The 25,783-nt window shown below is 47.3% G+C and overlaps 1 protein-coding gene across 1 annotated transcript in view; it reads right to left on the reverse strand.

Moving 5' to 3' along the window:
- Positions 1 to 25,783, reverse strand: part of ZBTB16 (zinc finger and BTB domain containing 16) — a 161,389-nt gene that overhangs the window by 40,250 nt on the left and 95,356 nt on the right. Inside the window, 1 exon segment of the mRNA XM_066639552.1 lies at positions 16,252 to 16,338. Coding sequence (XP_066495649.1) covers positions 16,252 to 16,338 — 87 coding nt within the window.

A 25,783-nucleotide genomic window follows, 5' to 3' on the forward strand; every position in this document is an offset into this window, starting at 1 on the left:
CTCTTCCCCCTCTGGGTCACTCCTGAATTTCCAAACACTTGGCTCAGAATAAGCCTAGAGTCACAGATTAAGAAACAGAAGAAACATAAGAACAGCCCCGCTGGATCAGGCCATAGGCCCATCTAGTCCAGCTTCCTGTATCTCACAGCAGCCCACCAAATGCCCCAAAGAGCACACCAGATAACAAGAGACCTCATCCTGGTGCCTCCCCTGCATCTGGCATTCTGACATAGCCCATTTCTAAAATCAGGAGGTTGCGCATACACATCATGGCTTGCAACCCGTAATGGATTTTTCCTCCAGAAACTTGTCCAATCCCCTTTTAAAGGCATCCAGGCCAGTCACCATCACCACATCCTGCTGCAAGAAGTTCCACAGACCGACCACACGCTGGGTAAAGAAATATTTTGTCTGTCCTAACCCTCCCAACACTCAATTTTAGTGGCTGTCCCCTGGTTCTGGTGTTATGTGAGTGTAAAGAGCACCTCCCTATCCACTCTGTCCATCCCCTGCATAATTTTGTGTGTCTCAATCATGTCCCCCCTCAGGCGCCTCTTTTCTAGGCTGAAGAGGCCCAAACGCCATAGCCTTTCCTCATAAGGAAGGTGCCCCAGCCCAGTAATCATCTTAGTCGCTCTCTTTTGCACCTTTTCCTTAATCTTTTGAAAGATTAAGCTTTCAGGATTGAGATTCCAGCTTCAATGGAAGACAGACCGATATCTTGCTTCCTCCAAATCCTCAACTGAATCCACCTTTTTCCATGAAATCTTTGGCTCACATAGTTGGCCCGCAAGTGTTTACAACTCATGCTAAGCCTTCTCAGATGCATCCAGGCAAGGGGAGACTCTCACAAGCTGTCACCTGCCTTCCACATAGGCTCATCAGAGGAGGAGAGACTTGGAGGGGTGGTCCCGATCCTTGCAGGACAAGTCACATGGTCTGTCCAGAGGCCGACACAGAACTTGCACTGTTGGGTCTGTCCTGCTAGAATATCTCTGGGAGAATCCAACATTCTGCCTGAATCCAGCTCTTGAATTTGTTGGTGGGAGGGAATCAATCCACACACTTCCTCCCCAACAGGATTAACCCATTGTGAACTTGTGTGCCAGAACACTGTGCTGGGTACTCAGAAGAATCCTGTGTGTGCAAGTGATGTAAAGTATTAAATCCAACTCAGATCAGGTCATGCATGAAGTACAGTTAGGTGGTAGAGGCTGTGCAAGAGCAGACTATACCACATCTGGCTGTGGGTGTGTGTTGTCTTTTTTTGAATATTCCCCCATGAAGAACATTCAAGATGATGATGAATGGGAGAAGGGTTGTGGCAACCCAGTTGTCGTCTTTGTCTTCTTCTTCTGCTAGGTTTTTACTTGCAGGGAGGTTTTTAAATATATATAAAAAGGTGCGTTCAAAACTGTGATCCCCCCAGCAGTCTGAAGTGATACAGTCCCTTCTGCCACCCCGTTCTGCACCCTCAGTCAGTGGAGCGCAAGTGCCTCTCACCCTCCTGAAGAAGGTTCAGGAAGCTTCCAAGCTAGTCCAGGAATGCCACCCCTTTGGTATTTTCTCTGAAGCTGGGCTGGCCAAGGCAGCCTCAGAAGGGAGGGAGAGAAGAGTTGTTTTTGCAAAGCGGAGAAGGCGCGCGAGGCATTTCATTTTCAAATCGTGAGCCAAAACACACAGCAAAATATTTCAGCTGCAAGTCATAAGGTTCTGATTATGGAGAGAGGAGACTTTCCAAAAAGAGACACTCACTCTGGTACTTTCTGTTCCTCTGTAAACACATGGAGAGTCCTTTTTCAAGAACGGCAGGAAGATTCTGTTACAAGGAGGCCAAGCGTACAGTGTACCCGCTTCAAAAACAACCTCAGAGCGTGGCCGGGCGCCAACTCCGGCAAAAATAAATGTCTAAAGTTAGGATGCTAAATCCATATTTAGGCAGCAAAAATTAGAAGTCTAATTTTTCAAAACTGCTGATCTCCCAAAGCAGTTTCCGCACTGAGCTGGGGACATGATTGGCTGGGGGAAAGCAAGGGGGGGATGCTTGGCCTATTTCACAGGCCTTGTTTTGGACATACTCAAGATTGTTTGTACCCTGAGAAACAATCTAGCAAGAGAGATTGCCATCCTTTACAGTTCTGGCTGGGGGGGGGGCAGGGGAACGGAACGAAAAAGAAAAATGGAAAAGATCGGAGGACCCACATGGTGAAAGAGAATGGATCTGAACAGAGTGGAGATATTGTAGACATGCCTTGTTTCCACTGATGCTCAAGTGTATCATAGGCAACAGGCAAGATGGCAGCTCCACTTCTTCCAGGATTCCCCTAGAATGTCGGGCTGAAGCCAAAAACTCATCACCTGGCTGCAACAGACAAGAGTGGTCCCAAAAACAGGATCACTGCTTGGTGACCAGGCGCTCAGATGTTGGTTCCACTGAATTCGACAAGAAGGCGAAAAGTCTCTATGGCTGTTGTGGGAAGACCACCAGTGGGAGAATGGGGACATGACAGAGACCTGGTCAATTTTAAGTGGAGTGGGGATCTTGCATAGGAAAAGAAAGCAATTTTTTGTGTCCTCAAAACATCAGAGAGAGAGAGAGAGAGAGAGAGAGAGAGAGAGAGAGAGAGAGAGAGAGAGAGAGAGACTGCAGATTTAGCATCAACAAGAATGACAAGTTGTTCCCCCATCTTTCCCCCTATAATCGTCTCAATTAGTTCATCACGTTATTATGTGCTAATGAGTTTGATAGCCATGAGCATAAATTGCTTTCTTAAAAGGATTAAATGAATACATGGAGGGGCTGTTGCTCCATTTCTGGTCTCCCCCAGGACCAGGACATTGTGCAGCATTGCTGAGGAGGATGTCTGCCTAAGATCTGACAATGACCACTGTCAGTCAGGACAAGGAGAAGTTGGGCAGTCCAATGGCGCAACTTGGGACTTCCTGTGCTCATGCAAAATAAATGTCCGCGTGAAATCAACTCTCACCTTATTAAGCTTTGGTAGGCTATCTCTACCCCTAAGTTCACTTAAGATGCCTGAGCAGAGGTTGGCTCCTGCGCAGCCCAACCGGACACCCTTGCCCACTGTACAACACTGGGGAAGAGGGGTCTGGAGCCAGGCAAACCAGGCTTCCCAAGAGCCGTCTCCTCCTATTTCCCAAGATTGCTTCAGTCAGAAGCTGCTGGGTCACAGCTATCCCCAGATACTCTGCTCAGTCATGGAAGAAAACTTCAACAATGAGTACCAACCAACACCCAGGAAAGGTTTGGCCACAAACTCTGCATTCTCCCCTCCAAGAGGAAATTCTCTCTCTCTCTCTCTCTCTCTCTCTCTCTCTCACACACACACACACACACACACATTACTTGCAGTTGTATAATGCAACAGAGACGCCTGCGTTGGCTCAGTCATGTGGTGATAATGGATGACGGCCGGATCCCAAAGGATCTCCTCTATGGAGAACTCGTGCAAGGAAAGCACCCTACAGGTAGACCACAGCTGCAATACAAGGACATCTGCAAGAGGGATCTGAAGGCCTTAGGAGTGGACCTCAACAGGTGGGAAACCCTGGCCGCTGAGCGGCCCGCTTGGAGGCAGGCTGTGCAGCATGGCCTTTCCCAGTTTGAAGAGACACTTGGCCAACAGTCTGACGCAAAGAGGCAAAGAAGGAAGGCCCATAGCCAGGGAGACAGACCAGGGACAGACTGTACTTGCTCCCGGTGTGGAAGGGATTGTCACTCCCGAATTGGCCTTTTCAGCCACACTAGACGCTGTGCCAGAACCACCTTTCAGAGCGCGATACCAGAGTCTTTCGAGAGTGAAGGTTGCCAACACAAAAATGTATAATGCCCAAGGATTCCTGCTCCATCACAACAGGCCTGTGAGAGAGAAAGACTGCAACTGGCACAAGGTCCCCCAGTAAGGTGCAGGGGGATCTGGCCCTGGATCTACACGCCCTCACCCATATCCCTAAAACTCTTCTGATGTTGAGCTCCTTTGTGTTGGAATCTTGACTCCCTGCAGCCCCCTTTGTAGAGAAGAGCCTGGAACCTGCACTGTTGCCATCGGCCGTTAGGAACCAGAAGAGATGGTCCCCAACAACGATCACACATTCTCAATAAATCATGCTTTTCATGGCTTTTACAGTCACAGGCCGCTTTGAAAGTCAATCTTGGCTGAAGTGTGGAGTTAAAATGTCCCCAACATATGTACAGAAGATGCTTTGTGGAGCAGAAAGGATGGAGAATGGTCCTTGTCTTTGAGAGCTGGGTCAGGACTGTGAGTAAGAGCCTGAGCTCCAAATAAGAACCTCCAGGTTTAAATCTCTCCTCTGAAATCAGTGGAGACTAAAACGCCTCCTTCGCAAGCCCCTTTTTTCTCAGCCTCAGTCTTCCGCATCTGTAATACGGGGATAATAATATTTCCTTTCCACACATGCTTGTGGTAAGGACTACATAAAGATAATGGAGGTGACCTAAAGATAACTGCATTCAGAAAACGCTATAGAAAAGCTAAGCAATATTATTCTGGATATACTCCTTAGCAATGGAGAACAATCCTAATTTTTTCAGCCAGTATCAGGTCTTATTGATGGTCCCAGTTGCAGCAACAGGGGCAGCCCTGTAGCAGGTCTCGAGAACACGGGACCTTTCAGGAGGCTACCAAATGGCAAAGAACATTTCCGCATCAGTTGCACGGAAACCACGTCGACCTGGTTGCACAATGTCGGAAGGAAATCACCACATTGCTACCTGTTTGGCTGAAAAACAGCCTCGATGCACGTTTCTTGAGTCAGCTTAAGACACCGAGAAATATTTAGGCTGTGCATTGGGGAAGGGAGCAGAGGGCCAAAAACAGTTGTCAGCTGGGGGCCAAGTGACAGAGACAAGCCATGTGAAGAAGCCCACAGAGGGGCCTGCAGCTACACATTTCACGATGGCAAAGAAAAGACAAGTTCAGTATTACAATTGGCATCATCGCCTCTTCCTGGAAGTGGAGAACCCCAGGAGGGGACTGTCTCTTTCAGCAACTCCAGTTGTGCCAAGTTCAATGTATATTTTTGTAACCTGGCAAACAACTCCTGGGCAGTGCACATTACCTGCAGACTCCACCAAGACTGTTCTCTGCACTCCCCCCCACCAACTCAGCTAATATCTTCCTGAGCAGCATCAGCCTTCCTTAAGAAACAAAAGCAACGCCACTCGTACGCTAGAGGTGACAACCTCCGCTTAGTGCCTGTGGGGCAGGAGAACATAAGAACATAAGAACAGCCCACTGCATCAGGCCATAGGCCCACCTAGTCCAGCTTCCTGTATCTCACAGCGGCCCACCAAATGCCCCAGGGAGCACACCAGATAACAAGAGACCTGCAAGGCCTCCTGGGAATTGTAGTTAAGAACATAAGAACAGCCCCGCTGGATCAGGCCATAGGCCCATCTAGTCCTGCTTCCTATATCTCACAGTGGCCCACCAAATGCCCCAGGGAGCACACCAGATAACAAGAGACCTGCAAGGCTTCCTGGGAATTGTAGTTAAGAACATAAGAACAGCCCCACTGGATCAGGCCACAGGCCCATCTAGTCCAGCTTCCTGTATCTCACAGCGGCCCACCAAATGCCCCAGGGAGCACACCAGATAACAAGAGACCTGCAAAGCTTCCTGGGAATTGTAGTTAAGAACATAAGAACAGCCCCACTGGATCAGGCCACAGGCCCATCTAGTCCAGCTTCCTGTATCTCACAGCGGTCCACCAAATGCCCCAGGGAGCACAACAGATAACAAGAGACCTGCAAAGCTTCCTGGGAATTGTAGTTAAGAACATAAGAACAGCCCCACTGGATCAGGCCATAGGCCCATCTAGTCCAGCTTCCTGTATCTCACAGCAGCCCACCAAATGCTCAGGGAGCACACCAGATAACAAGAGACCTGCATCCTGGTGCCCTCCCTTGCATCTGAGAAAACTAGGCCTTCTGGGGTCCTAACCCACCAGGTCTTTGTAACCATCTATTTTGCAAAACCACAATCCTTGCCAAAAAGGAATCCGAAGGTTAAGACAACGTCACGTAAACCGGGGACAAGCAGAAAGTAGACTGGGAGTGACGACTGGTAGATCAGGGGGTGATTTCTACTAGACTGACCAGCGTTTCTGATTTAACAACAGCCGCCCACAAAAACAATTTTTTCCTCCTCCTAAATTGGGCTCCTGAAACACTGAGAATTTGGGGAGGGGAAAGAAGTAGGGCTTTGTGAGGAGAGATGATGTGCTCAGGACTGGTATTGAAAGCCAAACGCCAGACTAAGATTGCGTGTCGAGGTTCAGTGGACACAGAGTTATTTGGTGTCCCTAAATTTTGCAGGCTGCAAACAGGCTGGGGTCCAGCCCAGTCTTGCCGACGGGTATTCGATCGGAAGCACCTGACATTGCAAACTGAGCACCCATCCCATCTCCACGCACAGCCTAGGCTCTCCCCCTTGCTACCCCACGACTGTGGAATCAGCCATCCTAGGTGCTTTCTCTTGTAGGTGCAACACCTTCTCCTCCGGTACTTTAAATGCTCCCCTGACCTTAGTTACTACTGTCATCATGGCTTCAATAGTTTCAATTGTTTTCTTGCTCAACCTCATCCTCACTTGGGTATCGGTTGGCAGGAAGTCAATTAACAAATTTCATAAAGAAGCTGGACTGGCACACAAATGGGGCACAATTTGGGACAGATAAGACCAATAAGACCCTGGGACTCAAGCCTGGTAACAGACTCAGGGCCCAATCCTATCCAGTTTTCCAGTGCCGGTGCAGCTGTGCCAGTGGGGCATGTGCTCCACTCCTCACGGTATGGGAATATTTGCTTCCTTACCTCTGGGCTGCATTGCGGCTGCACCAGTGCCTGAAAGTTGGACAGGATTGGGTCCTCAAGTAACTGCATAAATCCCTTCCCTCCTACTAGTGAACAAAACTGTCCCTTGAAACCGACACTAGAGAAGACCAACAATGGTCTTCAGACCATCACCAACGCCTTTGAGATGCGTCCTGGTTCTACATGGGCCTGGCAGGGCACAGACACCTCCCTGGTGCCTACTTGCTTTTCTTTTCATGTAACCAATATGAATAGGGGGAAGATAATTACCCTTAAACATACTTAATGCCAACAGTACATTAGCTCTATCTGTGGAGAAGCATGCTGATAGTATTTCCCCCACAAGCTTAATCAAGCTGCTATCTGAACATTCTCCAGAGTACTGTGAAACAGTAATATAAAGTCGGAGGCTGCTGGGGGAAAGAGAGTCTCATTTGTTTTGTTAGAAGAGGGGGGGAAGGAAGAGTCCTGGCATAGGCTGGCTGTAGACCGAGTCGTAAAAGCAGCTCCAGGTCCCCAAGTGGACCGTGCAACTTTCCGGCTTGGCAGCCACAGCTGAGAGATCTCGGTCCACAAGCAGGTGAAAAATTTTCGCATCTCTAGCTTATGCATGTTGGGTGTTTTTTAAACCTAAATATGCTTTTGTGAGTCTACCTGAGGCCAGGTGCAAAGGGGGGGGGAGGGATTGGCGTACTTTCTTGTAAGGGAAGACTAAAGCATTCTGGGCTTCTGCATTTAGAAAAAGCAAATTACCAAAATGGGCAAGACAGAGGTATCCAAACTCCTGCCTGGTGTAGAGAAAGAGGATACATACGTTGTTGTTTTTTTCTCTATGCCAGGAGAAAAGTGCATGGATTAATATTATTCTGCTAACTAGTTAAGAGGCACTTTTCCAAGTGGGTGCTCCTCTTTTATTTAGCAGGCGGAAAGTAACTGGCCCACCACACCCCAGTAGTGTCTTTTCTAGTGGCTGTCTGCTGGTGTTGCATCTTTTTTAGATTGTGAGTCCTTTTGCACCTCCCTGCATTACAATTACGTTTTCCAGACTCACAAAGAGAGTCTGGTCCAACAAGAAGCTGACGGAATATACCAAGATCCAGGTCTACAGAGCTTGCGTCCTGAGTACACTTCTGTACTGCAGCGAGTCATGGACTCTTCGCTCACAACAGGAGAGGAAACTGAGCGCTTTCCACATGCGCTGCCTCCGACGCATCCTCGGCATCACCTGGCAGGACAAAGTTCCAAACAACACAATCCTGGAACGTGCTGGAATCCCTAGCATGTATTCACTGCTGAAAAAGAGACGCCTGCGTTGGCTTGGTCATGTCGTGAGAATGGATGATGGCCGGATCCCAAAGGATCTCCTCTATGGAGAACTCGTGCAAGGAAAGCGCCCTACAGGTAGACCACAGCTGCGATACAAGGACATCTGCAAGAGGGATCTGAAGGCCTTAGGGATGGACCTCAACAAGTGGGAAACCCTGGCCTCTGAGCGGCCCGCTTGGAGGCAGGCTGTGCAGCATGGCCTTTCCCAGTTTGAAGAGACACTTTGCCAACAGTCTGAGGCTAAGAGGCAAAGAAGGAAGGCCCATAGCCAGGGAGACAGACCAGGGACAGACTGCACTTGCTCCCGGTGTGGAAGGGATTGTCACTCCCGGATTGGCCTTTTCAGCCACACTAGACGCTGTGCCAGAACCACCTTTCAGAGCGCGATACCATACCATAGAGCCCTTTTGGGACAGGGAGCCATTAGTTATTTGATTTTTTTTCTGTAAACTGCTTTGTGAACTTCTTGTTGAAAGCGGTATATAAATACTGATTAATAATAATAATAATAATAATAATAATAATAATAATAATAATAATAATAATAATAATAATAATAATAATAGCAGCACTTTCAGGGATCATGCAGTGAAAAGGACTGGCAGGAGAATCCAGGCAGGCCAAAGAAAACACTTTTGTCACAAAATGCATAATTTTAAGGCTGGTGGTACTGAACTGATGCATTTGTTGCCTTCATTCCACATTGGCTTCGCCTGTTCTCAGCTATATCAGCATGTAACCAAATCTGATCGGCTCTGCAGCCCACTGTCAGAATCCTGCTTTCTGCATGACCCTAAATGACTGGGGGCGCAATCCTAACCCCTTATGCAGCTCTGAGGTAAGGGAACAAACATTCCCTTACTTTGAGGAGGCCTCCGTGAGTGGCACCCAACTGCAGGATGCAGCACATGTCTCATTGGCACTGCTATGCCAGTGCTGGAAAGCACTGATAAGGGGTTAGGATTGCACCCTGGGACTGTCCATGGGACCCATCCAGGAAGAAGATGGCAATGGGGAGGGGGGAGAGCAAGACCTGGGGGGGGGGGAAATGATAGCGAACAGGAATAGAAGACTGCACACATTGTCACAATAAAGGTTTTTTGAGTTAAATATTGGGGGGGGGAATATCAGTTTCAGTACAAGAGCTGCAGACAGTCTTTTTCTTTAGATCTGAAAAGTTCTGGGTGCTTTCCACTGCAGGAAAACACTGCTATTCCTTGTGTAATTCAACTTGCGGAGGATTTTAATGCTGCCCAAAAGGTGCCTGCAGCAGGCTTTTTTGCTTTTGTTTTAAATCATCAGCAAACTGACTCAATACTCTAATTGTGATGCAAGTTGAAAGCCACCGACATGGTCAACTTTTCTCATTCCCAGCAATTGCCGCACTCCTGCAAACCTCCTCTGCCTCCTCCCCACACACACTTGTACATCCACTTACCACGATACTGTTTTGAATCTCTAAAATAATGTGACAACTTAATGATGGCACAATTATCTAAATGTTTAACAGACATGTTATCTAAGTGAATCGGATCGAGATTTCATCCCGCTGACAATAAACATCAATGGAAGCGCAGAAAGTGATGGGCAAATTATCAGAAACCCTGCAATTTCAGTGCTATTAAATTTGGAGGAATAACAGCCCCGAGGCCTGTAAATGCTGAATAAAATAGGCCCTTGTGTTTGTCCAACTATTAAATCAAAATGCTACCAACATCCTCGGGAGGGGGGGGCACAAGACAATTTATAGCTTTTCATGTTTCAGTTACACGTCGGTTTTATTAACTCTCTGCTGTTTGGGTGCTGCTGGGTGCTTTTTTGCCCCCAGGGACGTTGGAAGCAGTGGGGCAACAATAAGCCGAAATGAAGGCAGGCTTGATACTTAGAGAAGGAGGAAGAGGAAGCATGTTTCCCAATAGGAGGAATGATGTTCTAACTCAGGGGTGTCAAACTCATTTCATACAGTGGGCCAAATAGCATTCGTGATGCCTGCCGAGGGCCGGGAGTGATGTCATTAAGCAGAAAGTGATGTCATTAAGCAGATGTTGGCCAGATTGCATTCACTGCAAATGACAGAAGAGAAAATATGCAAACCTTGCTCATATTTTCAGGATATGAGCGCCCAATTATCATGCTGGGGGAATAGAAATAGAAATTATCACGGGGCTGCCCTTTCAGTAGCACCATTTAACGTAAGAACATAAGAACAGCCCCGCTGGATCAGGCCATAGGCCCATCTAGCCCACCTTCCTGTATCTCACAGCGGCCCACCAAATGCCCCAGGGAGCACACCTGATAACAAGAGACCTGCAAGGCTTCCTGGGAATTGTAGTTTAAGAACATAAGAACAGCCCCACTGGATCAGGTCATAGGCCCATCTAGTCCAGCTTCCTGTATCTCACAGTGGCCCACCAAATGCCCCAGGGAGCACACAAGACAGCAAGACACCTGTATCCTGCACTTCTGCCACAGTGTCACTTTGAAGCTCAGTCATCAGAGGTGGTGTGTGAAGTTAAACCTCTGCAGCAGAGTTGCTGAAAGGGTGGCCTGCCTGATCATTGGGTTCTCCCAACACCTTGGCAGTCTCTCTCTCTCTCTCTCTCTCTCTCTCTCATATCCCTCTTTGTCTGCCCTTCCCCCACTGCCTTCCTTGCCTTCTGTCCCAGAGCCTCGATAAAAGCAGCACTGCTGAAGGGGTAGTCCTGGGAGAGCCCAATTTTAGTGGAGGGCAGAGAAAGAGAGTCCAGGGGCCGCAACCGGTCCTCAGGCCTACGTTTGACACCCCTGTTCTAACTTGCTCACTACGATATGCAAAAAGAAGCTTGGGGGCAGAATGATGGCCAAGGACAAAAGGCCAGACCAGAGAAGAACAGGCAGCTTGTCAGCAGGACACAACAATGACAAAACCCACACGACTGGAAGTCTCACAGCAGCAGGTGAAATTCCACACCAGCGAATGCACAGCGAAGACAGCCCAAAGGCCTGACTGGTTCTTCAAATTAAACGGCTTAAACTAAACAAAACAACAGTTTAAATAAAAAAACCCTGTCTTCACACCGGTGGAAAATGGGCCGAAAGCGTAGAGCAGTCGTAAAGGTCACACCGAAAGAGGAAAAGCCAGCCACAATCAAAGCTTTGTTGTTTCACCGAGAGCTGTTCGGCAGGAAGCTCTCAAGTGTTTCACCGCATGGAAATGGTGGAAGAGGCCAGAAGATAGCTGAGTCCAGTACCGTTGCTCTGAACAAGGCAGGAGCCTTCATACCTCAGGAATCCTAACATTCCATCACACGGTCCTGGGTTTGCAGAATACAAGGAGAGGTCAATGGCTACACAGTGTTGGTGATGCCTGATGGTCTGTATGCTAGTCATGGTCTCCAAGGTCCTCATTTGGTTCAAATCCTAGTTTAGAGGGAATGGTTTACAGCAAGTTTCCCAAACTTACCTGGGTTATGACCCCCCAGTATCTTTCTGACTCAGTAGGGCACTGCCATCTTGGATCTCATGAGATCCAAGATGGCAATGACCAAATCCTGCAAGATTTCATGAGATCCAAGAAGGCAGCACCCCGCGGAACAGATAGGAGGGGCCCCTGTGAGTGTGCTGCAGTGTCCTAAGGCATTATGGCACACACTTTGGGAACCCCTGGTTTACTGGTTTTGGCACCATGGAAACTGCTTGCGGGAACCAAGTCTTCTATTAAGACCCACTGAAGCCCACCACTCACTCCCAGGTCTTGATGATATTTTGGATGATCAACGAAACCTGAACACAGCTCCCAACTTATGATAGAGACAAGGCAGGTCTTCAGGTGGCCAAATTGGGGTAGTCCGAATCATGCTCAATGAACTTCTCATGGGATATTTTTCACTTTGCCAGACTATACCAACTTCACCCAGGATAACTGTATCCCAAGCGCAGCCCACACAGTAGGCAAAAGACAGGGAGAATATCTAGGGATTTGTCTGTCTGACGGCAAACAGTTGCTCGACCCACAAATCAAACCGCACGGCATATACACTACCATGGCCGAGAAGTCGTATGCTAAGCAAATCAACGCTAAATTAGCCATCAAACATGCCTGTTGTAGTCGCAGAGAGCGAAATTAGGTCAGGAGTAAATCCATGCCAGAGTATTGACTGTACAAACACGAGCAGCTCTTCTCAAGCAGCTATGACATTACGCAGCATTTTGCTATCAGCCCTTTGCTCATGTGAAATACCTTGGCACCGGCTGGGAAATCCTATACAAATCACCTCTGATATTTATAAAAGTCAACAGCTATTACAGTCTTTTAAAAAAAAAGAAAGAAAGAAAAAGAATCTGGCTAACACCAGCCCCACGTAACCTGAATACCATAGGCATGCCGCTCGCGGCTGGCGGTGAGAGAATTCATTTCTTTTTCATTTGAAAAGAATAATTTTTTTCCACCTTTCCCCCCCAGGCATGGCAGAGAGCCAAACCCTTTTCCTACTGATGCAAAAGCCAGGCCAAGAGACATGAACACCCAAAGAGAAACCTACAAAGCCAAAACTGCCTCCTGGACATTTCTATGTAGACATTTTTTCACTCCTCTTCTTTAGAAGTACAGGAAAGGGAAAGAAATATCTATTTGTCCTCCACCTGAGCAGAACAACATCGGTCATGAAATGAAGATATGGTCTGCTTGGTAACAGATCTTGGCAGAAGCAGCAAATATAGAGACATGTTATGAAGAAGTTTATCTACTCCAGGAATAACAACTCTGAAAACCGGCACTTGACAAGCCAAGGATCAAGAGGGATCTCTCAATTTTGTCTCTCAAGCATCTCTCATGATTAGGACCCTGAAATAGTGGCTGCCACTGTTAATTTCACAAGAAGACCCACTTAAAATCTTCTACGGGTTGGTTTGCCTTTGCGTCTGAAAAAGCACAGCCATGGCTTGGACCCCAAGCTGCAGTGATGCTGTTTGCATTACCAAGTCATGGTTTGCACGGCTTCCTCTGTGTCCCCTGAGACTCCCCAGATACTGTTTCCTAAAGAGGGACTTCCACAAGCAGAGCAACTCCCCCCCCCCCAAACCACAGTTAATTAGTTCATATGTGAAGCCAAAACTAAAGTTGTATCCCAGCTGTGGCTTGTAAACCAGCTTCAAACCATGGTTTCAAATCCTAGTTTGACAGACACTCATAAACTACAGTTTGACCAATGGTGCTGGCTCAGTCATCATGAGAGACCATGATTTGGCATGACAACTGAGTCATGCCTTTGTTTCTCTTTTCTGTCTTCTTGGGAGTGAGCTTCATTGCGCACACTTCTGAGTAGACATGCATAGGATTGTCTTGTCAATTTATTTATTTATTTATTTATTATTATTATTATTATTATTATTATTATTATTATTATGAATAATGATTAAGTATATTTATATACCGCTTTTAAACAAAAAAGTTCACAAAGCAGTCTGCAGAGAAAATCCATTTAGTTTAGTTGGTGGGCGTACATGACCCACCAACCAGACAGGCACGGTCTTTCTGTCTCCACCAACAAATGTAAATGTTCCCTGGGGTGCAGAGACTCATCATACAATCCGGGGGCACGTAAGTGGCATGTCTCGGGGCCCAATCCTATCCAACTTTCCAGCACTGATGCAGCCGCAGTGCAGCCCTGCAATAAGGAAACAAACATTCCCTTATCTTGAGGGGCTTCCATGACAGCCCCCCCCCAACAGAATGCAGCACAAACCCCATTGGCATGGCAGCATCAGAGCTGGAAAGTTGGACAGGATTGAGCTCTCAGTCACTATTGACAATATGCTTTGCAAAGTCCCTATGTTTACTCTCCATGCCTTTTCCACGCTGAAAGATCCAAGTGAATTAAAATGCAGGCTTTTGACACTAAACACAGAAACAAAGACACTTGTTTTACATAAAAAATACTTCTTTATGCACAATGCACAATTAAGATATGGAACTCACTGTCACAAGATGCATTAATAGACATTATTAAAGTGTAGTTTGACTGCAACTTTGACGGGAGAGATCATTTTCTTCAGGACTGTGACCAAAACAGGTTAAATGCTTCCTTCCCCATATGTTCTAGTCCCAAACCTAATTGTCCTGCAGATGCTATTTCACACAGGACTAAACAGAGAAGGGGGCCTTTCACCCAAATGGGAAGCCCAGTCGTATAATACAAAGCTCAACATCATGATCTTTCTAATCTGCACATCCAAAGCAACACCTTGAACCTGAGGGAAAAAAAAACAACAACAATGGGCCAGGAGAAAAAATACCAGCACCCTATTCATTGCTCAAGACAAGTGGAGGGTGCCTGTGTTAAGGGGAAAGATGGTTGGCTGGTTCCTTACACACACACACACACCTTGGCCAAACAACTCTCTGGAACGCCAGGCATACAACTCTCAGGGCTCCAAACAGACGACTCCTGGAGCAGCAGAATCCTGAGCACAGATGGGTCTCTTTTGCAAGCAGTGTTTGCATCCGAAAATGCCTCCCAGTCAATGTTCTCGCCCTCGTGGCAAAGGAATCCCATGCGGTGCTCAAGGAGAGGAAGCTATCCATTTCTTGGCAGGAGGGGGGCCCTTTTGGGCCAGAGAGCCCAGTTCTGACATGTAACGAAGAAGCCCTTGTTTACAGCTTGAGGAGGTGATGATAAACCTGTTCCACTTGGGTTATGCTGACCCAGAGCAGCCTATTTTTGGTCTCCCATTCTGAGTCTGCATGTCACCATCTGAGCTCTGGCACAGATGCAGCCCTCTTCGGCAGCCTCGACTGTCCTCAGCTCAAGGTTTTAAATCAAAACATACTCAGCCTGTCCCAGGAGCTTCACCCACCACCAGCCCCTCCAAGGTCACTGGTGAAACGTAGCCACTGGCCAGTGGCTTTGTTTCAAGGGGGAAGATCAAAGTTCACCCATCAATGAGAACCTTCTTGGGAAAGGCTTCTGCTTGGACCTGGCCGATGTTTCTGAGAAATATCTGTCCAAGCAGAAGCCTCTGGGTGCCAGGAAGCAAGTCTGAGGCCGAACATGTACGCGAATCGGGGATTGAGGAGCGTGTCTCCCAAGTCCAATAATGTCATTGATTGGCTTACCAATCAACCAATTGGCTTGATTGTTGCTGATTGGGGCAAAAGCATTCTTGCTTGTACAGGTTGCTTCAAGGACTCAAGCTTACAGAGATGCTCCGGCAGTCAAGTGCTTCCTGTTAGTGTCTCTCTAGTTTATTTCAAGTATTCAGGTTGCCAGCTGCCTACCTGAGCATTGCTAGAAGATTGAATGCCTATAGCAACCTGTACAAGGAAGAACATTCTCACTCCAGTAAGTCTTTCAACAAGGTTAATGGGCAAACGGCGGAGGGAGGGGATGCTGAGACAGGGTTCCCCTGTATCTATGATTTCAGCATCCGTGGGGGGGACTGGGATGATCCCCCACAGTTACGGGGCCCGCCTGTCCATTCAAGTGTCAAGACAGGCTCCAATGCGTTCCATTTCCAAGCTGAGGATTTATACATCCCCCCTTATTGACATTGATTGGTTTATCAGTACTAACAAGGTTTGCTTGGCCTAAATGTACTCCACCAGGGAATAGGCTGCCCTTTGCAAGGACCGCTCCACAGTGATACGCAAAGAAGATTTTATTATATGTAACGGAGCTTCCTTGGCCCCTCAGTAGGATTTTCCCATCATGCTGTGTTCCTGCTGCCAACCCCAAACCTGGGTCTTCCTGTTCCAACCTTGGCAAAGCCCAAGCAACGAAAAACACCCAAGAGAAACAAGAGGACAGGCATGGTTGGAAGAAGACCCTCTTCTCTCCGGATGAAAGAGCGATCTGCTTCCATCACCCCAAAACCCTTGATATTGCCACCCTCCTGGCCTCGCAGGGAGCCATACTGAGCTAATGGCAGCACAGTGGTCTTGCATGGCAACTCGAGTGGAAGGCCACAGGCTACCAAGGCAGAGTCATCCAAGAGGAATCGCCAGACTTACAGAGTAAAGTCACAGCTGTGTTGATCAACTGAAAGCGCAAGAAATTTGGGAATGGGGGGGGTGAACAAAAGTAGAAACCTACCAGTGTGTGTCTGCCTGTGTGTCTCCAGGGCGTCATCTTTAGAGAACTGCGCACCGCAATGATCACAGACAAAAGCTTTGGCACCCGCTGTTGGAGGTAAGAGAGAGAGAGAGAGAGAGAGAGAGAGAGAGAGAGAGAGAGAGAGAGAGAGAGAGAGAGAGAGAGAGAGGATAGGTTACAAACACATATTCACCCAGCACCACAGATAAATCTCTTAACATGCCTCTCTCATGAAACTGATCCCAGCTGCAACATTCGGCAATAAGAGTGGTAAAATAATATAAGACACAACTTTCAATGAAGGGACAGCCTGGAAAATACCCAGAAAGCTGGGGGGGGGGGCGCATGCCATCCCAGTCACCCCCTCTGGTACACTTCTGGTTTCTGATACCCCCCTGTAGCTTGGCATTGGGGTTGTAGCCTGGCCAGCTCACTCACTTGGTATGTCACTGCCCCCAGGTCTTTGTGGCCTTTTTATTGTGGAAGGAGTTTGGATGGGGTTGCCACTTTCCAGTCTACACTGTTGCTTCAAGACTTTTTTTTTAATTATTCCTTTGTCATAGGCTCTTGCTTCTTCAGATCCTCTGGCACTTTTCACCAGAGTTTTTCCTCTTTTAAAATGTGTTCATCATTTTCACCAGACAGTATTTTGAAAACTGCTGTTGACACATCAGAAAGACGAGTCCAAAAACACATTAAAATAAATAATAACAAATGATTTCATGGACAACATAAAAGTACAAAACCGAAACTTCTCAGCTCAGACTAAGCTGCAGTGTTACACGGACATACCCTGGGATGCCCACGAAGGTGGTTTGTCTAGGAATGAGCTGGAAAAGGTGGTTGGAAGTTCACAAAGGATTAAGAGCAGTTCCTAATGCAACATTAATAGGCTGAGAGAAGGGGCTGTATCCTGCCCCTGGATCTGCAAGACCTCCTTAAGAAGTAGTTCCAAAACTGTGGATCGCAACTACCAATTGGCCATGAGTCAATTTTTGGTGGGTTGCAGCCAGTGTTGGTTTTTGCCAGCTGTGGCACTGCAAGGCATTCTGGGATACTACCTGACCGCAACAAGGCATTCTGGGGCTTGTTGACCTGGCTGCCGTGACCCATGAAATGGGTTGTGATGCTAAAAAGATTGGGAAGCACTGCCCTAAAGTCTTTACTCCGGTATGGTGACCCAGCAGCACTCCATAGGCTTTGCAAACAAGAAAACTGTTGAAACCTCAACTGGATCAGGCTGGAGCACTCTGCATCAGATCATTAGCAAGGATTTTTAAGTCCAAAAACAACAGTGCCACTCTCAGCATCCTGTCGACAGTGATTTCTGCCACAGTCCAGAGGTTTCCTGCAGATAATGTCCCCAAATGACAAGTATTTTTTTCTCCTAAAACCCTTCTAAAAGTGGTCAACACTCAGCTTGAGAAATATCTTCATGTGCTCACAGTTACTACTCGTAAATCACAAACATGAGAAAACTTTCAAATACTGCCCTTTATTTGGGAAAGACAAAAGGAGAGTGTCAAATGTTTCAGAAGACAATTCTGATGTCCACTGCAAGGGCTTCCCCCCTGAGGGCTACTGCACACCTGTTCAAGTCCAGAAATGCCTCTGGGAACCCAAGAAGAAAGAGTTCCCTTGAACTTGGGGGCATTTCGGGAGTTATGGTGGTATTGGCGGCAGCGATCAATATTGTCCGTCCAAACCGTGCCGTCAATATAGGGGAAAAATACAGATCGGTACCTGATCTCCAAAGAGTGCAAAGGATTTTGGAAACAGTATGTGGATGAGTCCCATTCAAAAACGAGAAGAACAGAAGGGGAGGCCTAAATGTTCTACTTATAGGGTTTTGCGTCTTCATCTAGCTGTGGGTTTTCGTTCACTTAAGGCACTCATATGCAAAGCAAGGGGAAGGCACAGAACTATAGGCAAGCCTAAGGAAATATGGTGCCCAGGATTGGGGGGGGGCAGTCAGTGGTCATTGGAAGTAGCAAGAGATTTTAAAGTTTAGAACAGCAGCAACAGAGAACAGTAGGAACTCAGAAGGCCACCAGAGGGATTCGGAATGCGAATATTTAGCCTGCTGTAAGGAACCTCCATGTATAGGCACAGTCTATCTCCAAAAACATCAGGTGTTGAATAGGGGAGGGCTGACATCTTTATGTGAGCTCCCAGAGGCACCTGCTGGCAACGGTGTATGAAACTGCATCACAGTTTAGACAGGCCACAGGTTTTGCTAGATGAGTGTTGTCTCCTTTGACTGGAATTACTCTCTCTCTCTCTCTCACACACACACACACACACACACACACACACACACACACACACACACACACTGATCTTACAACTGGAGATGTGAAGGACTGGATCTGGGACCTCCTGCAGTCAATCGCCAGGATCTGCCCCATAGCGTACAGCTACCTGGACTGGAGAATCTTGAAGAGGCCGTCTCTGCTGACCAGGTCGAAAGCCTTTGTGAGATCTATGAAGGCTATAAAGAGTGGCTGTCGTTGTTCCCTACATTTCTCCTGCAGTTGTCTAAGGGAGAATACCATATCAGTGGTGGACCTGTTGGCTCGGAATCCACACTGCGATTCTGGATAGACGCTCTCTGCAAGTACCTGGAGCCTCTTTAGTACAACTCAGGCAAACAGCTTTCCTACAACGCTAAGGAGAGAGATGCCGCGGTAGTTGTTGCAGTCACCCCTGAAGGGCACTGTTGTCTTCGATGGCTCCACAGCAGATCCTTTTGACATCCGAAGCGGAGTGAAGCAGGGCTGTGTTCTTGCACCAACCTTGTTTGGGATTTTCTTCGCTGTCCTGCTGAAGCAGGCCTTTGGAACTGCAACAGAAGGCATCTATCTCCGGACCAGATCAGACGGAAAGCTCTTCAACCTCTCCAGACTGAGAGCAAAATCCAAAGTCCAGCTGAAATGTCTGCGTGACTTCCTCTTTGCCGACGATGCAGCTGTCACTACCCACTCTGCCAAAGATCTCCAGCAGCTCATGGATCGTTTTAGCAAGGCCTGCCAAGATTTTGGACTGACAATCAGCCTGAAGAAAACACAGGTCATGGTTCAGGATGTGGACTCACCTCCCTGCATTACAATCTCTGAGCATGAACTGGAGGTTGTCCATGACTTTGTGTACCTTGGCTCAACGATCTCCGACACACATTCTCTCGATACCGAGCTAAACAAGCGCATCGGTAAAGCAGCTACCACGTTTTCCAGACTCACAAAGAGAGTCTGGTCCAACAAGAAGCTGACGGAACATACCAAGATCCAGGTCTACAGAGCTTGCGTCCTGAGTACACTTCTGTACTGCAGCGAGTCATGGACTCTTCGCTCACAACAGGAGAGGAAACTGAACGCTTTCCACATGCGCTGCCTCCGACGCATCCTCGGCATCACCTGGCAGGACAAAGTTCCAAACAACACAGTCCTGGAACGTGCTGGAATCCCTAGCATGTATTCACTGCTGAAACAGAGACGCCTGCGTTGGCTTGGTCATGTCATGAGAATGGATGATGGCCGGATCCCAAAGGATCTCCTCTATGGAGAACTCGTGCAAGGAAAGCGCCCTACAGGTAGACCACAGCTGCGATACAAGGACATCTGCAAGAGGGATCTGAAGGCCTTAGGGATGGACCTCAACAAGTGGGAAACCCTGGCCTCTGAGCGGCCCGCTTGGAGGCAGGCTGTGCAGCATGGCCTTTCCCAGTTTGAAGAGACACTTTGCCAACAGTCTGAGGCTAAGAGGCAAAGAAGGAAGGCCCATAGCCAGGGAGACAGACCAGGGACAGACTGCACTTGCTCCCGGTGTGGAAGGGATTGTCACTCCCGGATTGGCCTTTTCAGCCACACTAGACGCTGTGCCAGAACCACCTTTCAGAGCGCGATACCATAGTCTTTCGAGACTGAAGGTTGCCAATACAGCTATGGGGGGGCATGATAAGGACTGCAGATGTGGCGAAGCACCCTGTAAGCAGTCCCTCTCACTCACTGCTGGAGCCACATTCAGACTGAGAGGAGCCGCTTACATGGTTCATTGTGGCGCCTGCAGTACTTATTGCGCCGCCCCCTTGTAGGTATGTTAGTGCATGTAATCCAGAAAGTGGTTCCTATGCTATATGCCAGGGAGGGTCCCAACACGGATAGACCTGAGTTACTCTATGACGATTTAAGAGAAAAGACTGAACAATGTCGCTTTCACAATAAGAAATTAGATGTTTGCTTAAAAATCATTACAGTGTCAGAGACTTATCAGAGTGGTAACTAATCTCACTTTAATTGCCTTCCACCCCAACGCATCACATCCCCTAATTGTAACACGGGCCGTCTGTGCGCCAAACTGGGGGGGGGGGGCGGAGAGACAGAGAGAGACTATGACACTATCAGATAAGGCGAGTTGCAAAAACGATGCTGCATATTGAGAGATACAGATATTTCCACAACTATCAGTGAGGTGTGGTATTCGTGGTATTTCTTAGAAAATTGCTACCAACATCCGTGCGGCATCTGTTGGGTCACAGGCTCTCATTATAATGGGGGGGGGGGAAGAGAGAGAAGAGAAAGCGTTCACAGGATGTCTAACAGCAGATAAGTAACTTACAGATAAAAATAGACCGAAACGATACAGGCACAGGTTTCGAAGCATATGCTGTTAGGCCAAAGCTGTGAATACAATTGCGAGATTCGGAAGTTTGATTCATCTGTTCCAAGAAACTAAAACATGGATTTGGCTACAGCAGAGTAACCTTGAGCAGCCTTTGAGAGGGATGGAAAAGAAAAGGAGACAGGAGAAGAGGAGGAAAAGGGAGAGAGAAAGGGGAAAAACTCAGACTGCGAGAAAGCAGAGTCTTAAATTCCTGGCAGCATAAGATGCTTCAGAGCCTGCTCCATCAGATGTATGCAAGTGAACACAACAGGACCTGTTCAAGTGTTAACTATTTTTTAAAAAGAGAGGCTGCATTTAAACCTTGAAGTGTTTAAGAACCACAGTGGGGGTGCAGGGTGGGGAGACAAAGGCAGACACCCCCTTTTGCAAAGCATCTCCTTCCTCCAGAGCTTTTAGAGCAACATTCTGGAGAGTCTGAACTGCAGCACTAGGGACCTCCTTTCCCTGACATATATGGCAGTTGCCTGGCACGGTTAAAAACCACAACACAGTATATAGTGGGCGTATCTATTTATTTATTTTTCATTTACTTTTTACTTATTTTACATTTTTATGTTGCCCTTCCTGGCTGAGCAGGGGTTTGAGCCTGGATCTTCCAGGTCTTCAGTCCAACTCCTGAACCACTCACATTATTCTGGCTCCACACATAAACTACTATGTAAGCTACTATGCAGTGTAATTGGCACAAACAATATTGCAAGGATGCATGTCTGGGGACCAAGATGTAAAGGTGGAACAGCAAAAGCGCATCTTAGAGCTGTGTGCTGGTTGTTGGAGAAATTTTTTTTACCATACATATGTTATTGCTTTATTATATTATCATTTTTAAAAAAAAAAATTTGTAGTTTCTTATTAACTTATTTTGTACTTTGTATTTATCTATGATTTGGTTAGCCATCTTGAGCACCTATTGAAGAAGGGCAGAGTAAAAATTCCTTAAATAAATATATATGATGGCATCATAACAGAGGTTCTAGACCTTTTTGCCATCACAAGTAACTTGGATGGAGGTGGTTCCTTCAGTTAGGCCCAGTGGAGTCACTATGGGGTGTGAGGGGTGTGGGTCACACTGAGTGACACTATGAGAAGGGGTGACACCAAACCACCTGAGCCTCTATTTGGCTATCTTCAGCCCAGTCAGGGCCCAGTTGCTTCATCCTCTCACTGACGGTCATGTTTTTGCATCACTGGCTAGAACAAAAAATGTCTAGCCCCGCAGTGGACCAAAGATCACCAAATGGAGGAAGTCTGGAAGTGACCTTTTCACATTTAAACCAATACGATAGCGCGGAAGGTCGGAAGTGATGTAATTACATCACCCCTGAACTTCCAGAATGCCAAGTAACAGCCCAATCCTATCCACACTTTCCTGGAAGTAAGCCCCATTGACTCTGATGAGACTTACTTCTGAGTAGACATGCCTAGGATTGGGCTGTAAGGTGGCTGCCACCACAGGGACACCTCTGGTTGGACCTCTTCAGAAGATCTAAGAACGTGTGGTGGGGATGGAGTATAGAGGGGAGCATCTTCCTCCAGATAAGCATGACCCAACTTGCATAGGTGACACAGCTGATGGGATTCACCTCTGGACAAATCCTGCCTTAAAAAGTGTGCAAGCTCTGCAGATCAGGATGCAACACATCCATGGTTCGATTCCACCCCAAGAACCTGTGACTGGTTTGTAGGCTCTACTTTTTCCCCCCTTCCCAGTTGGGCATATTAGAAACAAACAGGTTTATTGAGGTGTGAGCTTTCATGAGCCAGAAGACATCACGCTGATGCACCTACCAAAACTTAGACAATCAATTGGTTTGTCTTCAGAAGTGTCCCAAGTTTGCAGTTCTCCTACCCTTTTGCTGTCCTTCTGAAGTACTTCATCACCACCACCCCTACATGAGAGCACCATGCAGCCAAACGAGGCACGGAAACAAGGAGCAGACAAGGACCCTTTTCCCATTAAAAACAATTCTTCTGCCTTTAAATTGTCTCAGTAACGGCTGGCTCACAGGCAGAAATATTTGGCAGCAGTGAAATTAAAAGTGATAAATTTTCTCGCCAAGCTTTGATCGATAATAGAAGTCTCATCTGTTAATCAATAAGACAGTCTGCCTGTTTACTGTGCATACGTTGTTCCCGGCTGCTTTCGGGGGCGATAGCAAGTTTGCATTCAAAACAACTCAACTGTGCTTAAACCAAATGGTCAGTCCTGAAAAGAGAATGGAGGGATGGGGGGGGGAGAAGAGGTAGGGCAAGTACATCACAGGGCCGCTAATATATTCGAGGGGACAGTCCCCAGGCCCCTGCTCTGTTGGGTCATGTGTGTGCATTTTTATTTTATAACTCTATGGACTCTGGAACTGCTGGAAAGGGTTTTGCACAAGCAGTGCTGGACTCTGGCCAAGATGGGCCAGTGTGAAGCCTGCCCGAAACTGTCAGCTCAGGAGGAGGCCAGGCTGCCAAATCGCTCTCCCGTTCCCCCTTCCTTGTTCCCCCTCCCTCCCTCCCACAACCGAACCCTGCTTAAATAATAAACACAGCTTTATTGCCAACATAATTAGAAAGGTCAGTTCTATTTGGGAACTATTACAGCCCGGTCATGCCAGAGGCCGGTCAGGGAATGTTTTGTTCCAGAATCATTGACCTAAACGGCCAGTACAGGGCCATGTGGTAGCTTGATGGGTCTGGGCAGTAGAAGACTGCTGCATTTTCTCAGCTGGGGGAGAGGAGAGCACAAACTCTTTGTGCTCCCAGGATGCCATGCTCAAGTCAAGAGCATGTATGTTCGTCTGCTGCAAGAGCCATTCAGAATCACAAGGACCATCAATGGACTGGTCGGGGGTTTAATTCCCAAGAAGTGGGGGTAGGATTTGAGTTTGCACTGAAGTAACATTCTCTGTCTTGAACAAAGGTATGGGTTGTGGTCGAACAAAGGTATGGGTCTGGTTTAGAGGGCAGAGCCTCTGTTAGCCCGAAGATAACATCAGAAGGTCGCCAGTTCGAGGACACCGGCAGCTCCCTGAACGCCTGAGAATGGTGAGACCTTGAAGCAGCTGACAAGCCTAGCTGAGTGATTCCACTTGCTCTTGGTGTGGGCAAGAAGCGTCTTGGCTGCCCTCCATGTGAGAGATGGAGCTGCTTGCCAGCCTGCATGGGAGAACTGGAGGCCAGAAGTGAGACCAAACCAGGAAGATCCATCTGAAATGTTGTTGGTTCTTGAAAGAGAGAACCTCTATGATTGTAAAAATCCCCTTGAGGGATTTAGAAACACCTGCCTATGTAAACCGCCTTGAATAAAGTCAGAGGAGTAATCCGATGACCAGAAAGGCGGTATATAAATACCTAATTATTATTATTATTATTAGTTATTGTGGTTCCTGGGGCGGGCAGGAACCTTCTCCCCAACTTTCCACACTGAAATATTAGGAAGAGGCAGTAAATGCATGAAAAACATTTGAAGTCTCAAGTGCTGACAGCCAATTGATGGCTCCTGGCCTTGTGCAAGAACAGAGATTTTTGGGCACCTGGGCAACCAAGTGCTTGGGAATTCTCCAGCTCCAGGTGGCACACTGAGCATCTGTTCACCTGCCCACCTATTTTTATGACTCCCCTTTTAAAACAGCAAGCTGCACTGGAAGCCCAGGTGCAAGGTCTTGTGCCTGTGATAATGCGCTTGTGCATTAGCCACAGTCATCTCGCTGGCTTCATTGCAGAAAAAGGAGACAGGGGGAAAAAGGAAGAGGAGATGGCTGGAGACACAAGATTGATGTGGTTTGGGGGAAACAAATATGCTCCAGCAAAAAAATGGATTGACAGCTGCAGATCATGTAACCCAATGATCACACAGAGCATTCCCAAACAACATTGCTGCTGCTGTAACAATTATCACTGACACTGACAATACTATACATAATGCTTTACAAAGTATCACCAATCAAAAGGGACAGGCTTCTGCCCCAAGGAGCTTACAACCTAAATCTTGACAGGAGAGACCAATGGGTAACGAATAGCAGATGGGGAGAAGGAAGAATGGGAGAGGCCAGAGTGAAAAGGTAGAATCCTCAAGCCTTGATTATGTCCATTTCAGGAGCTCTGAGCAATCATGCTTTGGTACCCAAGGACCAAATGACTCAGAAGATGCCAGCATCCCATCCATGGAAGTTTATGTTTGCACAAGGGAATCCTTCTTAATAGGGCTGTTTCCTCTGGACCACTGTGCAACCACCGAAAAACACTGTTCAGAAGTTCCAAAGGTAGCCATGGTAGAACTGCATGCACTGGTCTATACAGTACCTCCAGATTCAGAGGCAGTATCTCTCTAAATACCAGTTCTGGTAGTGAAGCACCAGCTGGGGAAGACTTTTGGTGTCCCAAACAGTGCAACTTGGCTCAATGGCTTGAGTCACCTGGAGTCATATCCTCTGCATTTGGAACCCCACAGTCTGCGATTGCATTGGAACAATAAGGTAGAGAGCCCTACTTTGCAGAAAGGGGTCAGACTAGGTGGTCTTTGAATCACCCACTGGATTAATAACCCATTTGGGAGAAGAAAGAACAAAGTTAAATGAGAAAGTGGGGGATTGCTATAGGTTTTCCTATAGATAAACTAGACACAAACACACACACAAGTGGAGCTTTGCAGTTATCTATCAGGGAGGAAAAAAAATTCTGGAGATTTTAAAATAAACATCTTGAGTGTTCGGATGAGATACGCATGCCTGGTTACATAAGGGAAGTACAGAGTGTACCAAAACAGCCGATCCGAGAAAGCAAAAGCTGTCAGAACAATGAGTGCAGACGCAGGGCATCTTACAACAGGCTACGGCATACAGTTTTATTTACAGTACGTCTTATC

This window comes from Tiliqua scincoides, chromosome 11, assembly GCF_035046505.1.
Source record: "Tiliqua scincoides isolate rTilSci1 chromosome 11, rTilSci1.hap2, whole genome shotgun sequence".
Classification (NCBI taxonomy): domain Eukaryota; kingdom Metazoa; phylum Chordata; class Lepidosauria; order Squamata; family Scincidae; genus Tiliqua; species Tiliqua scincoides.